This window comes from Panulirus ornatus, chromosome 73 (genome assembly GCF_036320965.1).
Source record: "Panulirus ornatus isolate Po-2019 chromosome 73, ASM3632096v1, whole genome shotgun sequence".
NCBI classification, from domain to species: Eukaryota; Metazoa; Arthropoda; class Malacostraca; order Decapoda; family Palinuridae; genus Panulirus; species Panulirus ornatus.
Window position 1 is genome coordinate 15,120,451 of NC_092296.1, and position 5,268 is coordinate 15,125,718.

Consider the following 5,268-nt stretch of genomic DNA (forward strand, 5'->3'; position numbering starts at 1 on the left):
AAAAATGTCAGACTCAACACATCTATGTATTCTACAGTTAGCTGGTAACCCACAAGCAAAAGTACAACTCCCTCTCCCAAGAACCTTGAGTCAAAAACTGGTTACCAAGAAAGTGAGTCAGGGTCTTATAATAATTACTACAAGATGAAACATCTTAATCAATCTTGCCTTTTTAGACATCTTTTTAATTCAATAACTTTACTGAGGAATTATATCACTTCTATACTCCTCCGTAATGCTTACTTTGAACTCCATTCCCATTTACATAGGATGTTTGTAATTTTGACAAACAAATAGCAATATGATTCTTTTCCACCTCTAAAGATGAAGTGAGGCTTAATGACATCACTGATCTTGATAAAAAAGAAAAAAATTAAAACAACACTTTATACACTAAACTCTAAAACAGAAAAAAGGACACATTACTGTGACAAAATTTTCCATGTTCCCTAGTTCTTAAGTGTGAAAATTATGCTTACAAAATTAATGACTTACAAGTCAAGCAATACACAATATGGGCATTACATGGGACTAATAATGTGATAAGGGATATTAGTTTTTTAAAATTCTTTCCATGACTGACCTCCATTTGGATAATCTGCAGGCATCACTGGTCCACCTGGAGGTGGTGGAGGAGGCCCTGGAGGTCCTGTTGGTCCTGGTGGAGGGGGTGGTGCCATCATTCCCCCCATAGTCATATTGGGAGGTCCCTGACTGGTCGAGGGAGAAGGACTGGCCATGGTTGTGCAGGGTGGAGGACCAGGGGGCATTGGTGGCATTGGGGGTGGACCATCTGTGGATCAAAAAAATATTAATGATCTAGTATACCTCAGAAGTTCATATTTATCACAAGAAACTGACTGGCACAAGCTCATGGTACTAACCTGCATTCCTATGACTGTAAATTAAAGCCATACTAATAATATATTTGTTTTATTTACAGTGATCAAATTCAAAGCAGCACTTCAAAAATTTGCTAATCTTTGTGACACCATAAATAGTCACAGTTATCATAACCCTAAAACCCCTCTCGCAAGGCTCCTGCATCAAGGCTGGAGTTCATGCAGAAGGAAAATGATGGACTGTTTCAAGGTGAGAAAGTCTCCAAAGAACTGTATAACTGCTGCCTTCCAAACCAACATACTCTGTATCTAGGCACTCAACAAACAATAGCACCAAGCAAACAACCCCTCCCTTTATCAACTAACACCTATACTCCACAGGATCCCATTCACACACTAAACACTGTACAGTTCAATTCAAATGGCATCAAAAACCAAATTCAACTTAAATGGCATCAAAAAGAATCTCCTTCCAATTCACTCTATTCCTTGCATGCCTTTCACCCTCCTGCATGTTCAGGTCCCAATAAACAAAATCTTTTTCACTCCATCCTTCCACTTCCAATTTGGTCTCCCACTTCTTCTCATTCCCTCCACCTCTTACACATATATCCTCTTTTGTCAATCTTACCTCACTCGTTCTCTCCATGTGACCAAACCATTTTAATACACCCTCTTCTGCTCTCTCAACCACACTCTTTTTATTACCACACATCTCTCTTACCCTTTCATTCCTTACTCAATCAAACCACTTCACATCACATATTGTCCTCAAGCATTTCATTTCCAACACACCACCTTCCTCTGAACAACCTTATCTATAGCCCATCCCTCACAACCATATAACATTGTTGGAACCACTATTCCTTCACGCACACCCATTTTTCCTATCTGAGATAACATTCTTGCCTTCCACACATTCTTCAATGCTCCCAGAATCTTCACCCACCCTGTGACTCACTTCCTCTTCCATGGTCCCATCCGCTGCCAGATCCACTCCCAGATATCTAAAACACTTACTTCCTCCAGTTTTTCTCCATTCAAACTTACCTCCCAATTGACTTGACCCTCAACCCTACTGTACCTAATAACCTAGCTCTTATTCACATTTACTCTTAACTTTCTTCTTTCACACACTTTACCAAACTCAGTCACCAGCTTCTGCAGTTTCTCACATGGTAAGAAAGATGTGTGGCAATAAAAAGAGTGTGGTTGAGAGAGCAGAAGAGGGTGTATTAAAATGGTTTGGTCACATGGAGAGAACGAGTGAGGTAAGATTGACAAAGAGGATATATGTGTAAGAGGTGGAGGGAATGAGAAGAAGTGGAAGACCAAATTGGAAGTGGAAGGATGAAGTGAAAAAGATTTTGTTTATTGGGACCTGAACATGCAGGAGGGTGAATTATTTGCTTTGTCGCTGTCTCCCACGTCAGTGAGGTAGCGCAAGGAAACTGGCGAAAGAATGGCCCAACCCACCCACATACACATGTATATACATACACGTCCACATGCACATATACATATCTATACAACTCAACATATACATATATATATTTTTTTATATATTTATTATACTTTGTCGCTGTCTCCCGCGTTTGCGAGGTAGCGCAAGGAAACAGACGAAAGAAATGGCCCAACCCCCCCCCATACACATGTATATACATACGTCCACACACGCAAATATACATACCTACACAGCTTTCCATGGTTTACCCCAGACGCTTCACATGCCTTGATTCAATCCACTGACAGCACGTCAACCCCGGTATACCACATCGCTCCAATTCACTCTATTCCTTGCCCTCCTTTCATCCTCCTGCATGTTCAGGCCCCGATCACACAAAATCTTTTCACTCAATCTTTCCACCTCCAATTTGGTCTCCCTCTTCTCCTTGTTCCCTCCACCTCCGACACATATATCCTTTTGGTCAATCTTTCCTCACTCATCCTCTCCATGTGCCCAAACCACTTCAAAACACCCTCTTCTGCTCTCTCAACCACGCTCTTTTTATTTCCACACATCTCTCTTACCCTTACGTTACTCACTCGATCAAACCACCTCACACACACAAGAGAAAGGTGCAAGAGGTGAAAAAAAGGGCAAATGAGAGTTGGGGTGAGAGAGTATCATTAAATTTTAGGGAGAATAAAAAGATGTTCTGGAAGGAGGTAAATAAAGTGCGTAAGACAAGGGAGCAAATGGGAACTTCAGTGAAGGGCGCAAATGGGGAGGTGATAAGTAGTGGTGATGTGAGAAGGAGATGGAGTGAGTATTTTGAAGGTTTGTTGAATGTGTTTGATGATAGAGTGGCAGATATAGGGTGTTTTGGTCAAGGTGGTGTGCAAAGTGAGAGGGTTAGGGAAAATGATTTGGCAAACAGAGAAGAGGTAGTAAAAGCTTTGCGGAAGATGAAAGCCGGCAAGGCAGCAGGTTTGAATGGTATTGCAGTGGAATTTATTAAAAAAGGGGGTGACTGTATTGTTGACTGGTTGGTAAGGTTATTTAATGTATGTATGACTCACGGTGAGGTGCCTGAGGATTGGCGGAATGCGTGCATAGTGCCATTGTACAAAGGCAAAGGGGATAAGAGTGAGTGCTCAAATTACAGAGGTATAAGTTTGTTGAGTATTCCTGGTAAATTATATGGGAGGGTATTGATTGAGAGGGTGAAGGCATGTACAGAGCATCAGATTGGGGAAGAGCAGTGTGGTTTCAGAAGTGGTAGAGGATGTGTGGATCAGGTGTTTGCTTTGAAGAATGTATGTGAGAAATACTTAGAAAAGCAAATGGATTTGTATGTAGCATTTATGGATCTGGAGAAGGCATATGATAGAGTTGATAGAGATGCTCTGTGGAAGGTATTAAGAATATATGGTGTGGGAGGCAAGTTGTTAGAAGCAGTGAAAAGTTTTTATCGAGGATGTAAGGCATGTGTACGTGTAGGAAGAGAGGAAAGTGATTGGTTCTCAGTGAATGTAGGTTTGCGGCAGGGGTGTGTGATGTCTCCATGGTTGTTTAATTTGTTTATGGATGGGGTTGTTAGGGAGGTAAATGCAAGAGTTTTGGAAAGAGGGGCAAGTATGAAGTCTGTTGGGGATGAGAGAGCTTGGGAAGTGAGTCAGTTGTTGTTCGCTGATGACACAGCGCTGGTGGCTGATTCATGTGAGAAACTGCAGAAGCTGGTGACTGAGTCTGGTAAAGTGTGTGAAAGAAGAAAGTTAAGAGTAAATGTGAATATGAGCAAGGTTATTAGGTACAGTACGGTTGAGGGTCAAGTCAATTGGGAGGAGAGTTTGAATGGAGAAAAACTGGAGGAAGTGAAGTGTTTTAGATATCTGGGAGTGGATCTGGCAGCGGATGGAACCATGGAAGCGGAAGTGGATCATAGGGTGGGGGAGGGGGCGAAAATTCTGGGAGCCTTGAAGAATGTGTGGAAGTCGAGAACATTATCTCGGAAAGCAAAAATGGGTATGTTTGAAGGAATAGTGGTTCCAACAATGTTGTATGGTTGCGAGGCGTGGGCTATGGATAGAGTTGTGCGCAGGAGGATGGATGCGCTGGAAATGAGATGTTTGAGGACAATGTGTGGTGTGAGGTGGTTTGATCGAGTAAGTAACGTAAGGGTAAGAGAGATGTGTGGAAATAAAAAGAGCGTGGTTGAGAGAGCAGAAGAGGGTGTTTTGAAATGGTTTGGGCACATGGAGGGAATGAGTGAGGAAAGATTGACCAAGAGGATATATGTGTCGGAGATGGAGGGAACGAGGAGAAGAGGGAGACCAAATTGGAGGTGGAAAGATGGAGTGAAAAAGATTTTGTGTGATCGGGGCCTGAACATGCAGGAGGGTGAAAGGAGGGCAAGGAATAGAGTGAATTGGAGCGATGTGGTATACCGGGGTTGACGTGCTGTCAGTGGATTGAATCAGGGCATGTGAAGCGTCTGGGGTAAACCATGGAAAGCTGTGTAGGTACGTATAGTTGCGTGTGTGGATGTATGTATATACATGTGTATGGGGGTGGGTTGGGCCATTTCTTTCGTCTGTTTCCTTGCGCTACCTCGCAAACGCGGGAGACAGCGAAAAAAAAAAAACCTCTTTAAAAGTTTCCCTCAGCAAAATCAACAAATTTTCTAAATATTTGTTGACCCTTTTCCTTTCTTTTCACTGTTTTTCATGCTACACAATATATGGTAAATGTCAACTCATCCCTTCAAGTTTTTTCTTACAACCAAAGAATTAATATTCATTTCTCAAACTTCAATCAATCAATTATTCTTAATATTGTTTCCAAAATTTAAATAAAAGAATATGGCAAGAGCAAGGGATCTTATGATGCATAATACTAAAAATAACATGAACACCAACCCTACCAAATGTACTGGAGCAATATTGAGAATTTCAAATCTATTAAACCCAGAGGTAGCAATCC

General features: G+C 41.7%; 1 protein-coding gene across 1 annotated transcript in view; it reads right to left on the minus strand.

Moving 5' to 3' along the window:
- Positions 1-789, minus strand: part of LOC139748269 (ecto-NOX disulfide-thiol exchanger 1) — a 217,819-nt gene extending 217,030 nt beyond the window's left edge. Inside the window, exon 1 of the mRNA XM_071661229.1 lies at positions 584-789. Coding sequence (XP_071517330.1) covers positions 584-779 — 196 coding nt within the window. The 5' untranslated portion in view covers positions 780-789. The remainder of the gene's footprint in view (positions 1-583) is intronic.
- Positions 790-5,268: the final 4,479 nt, after the last annotated feature.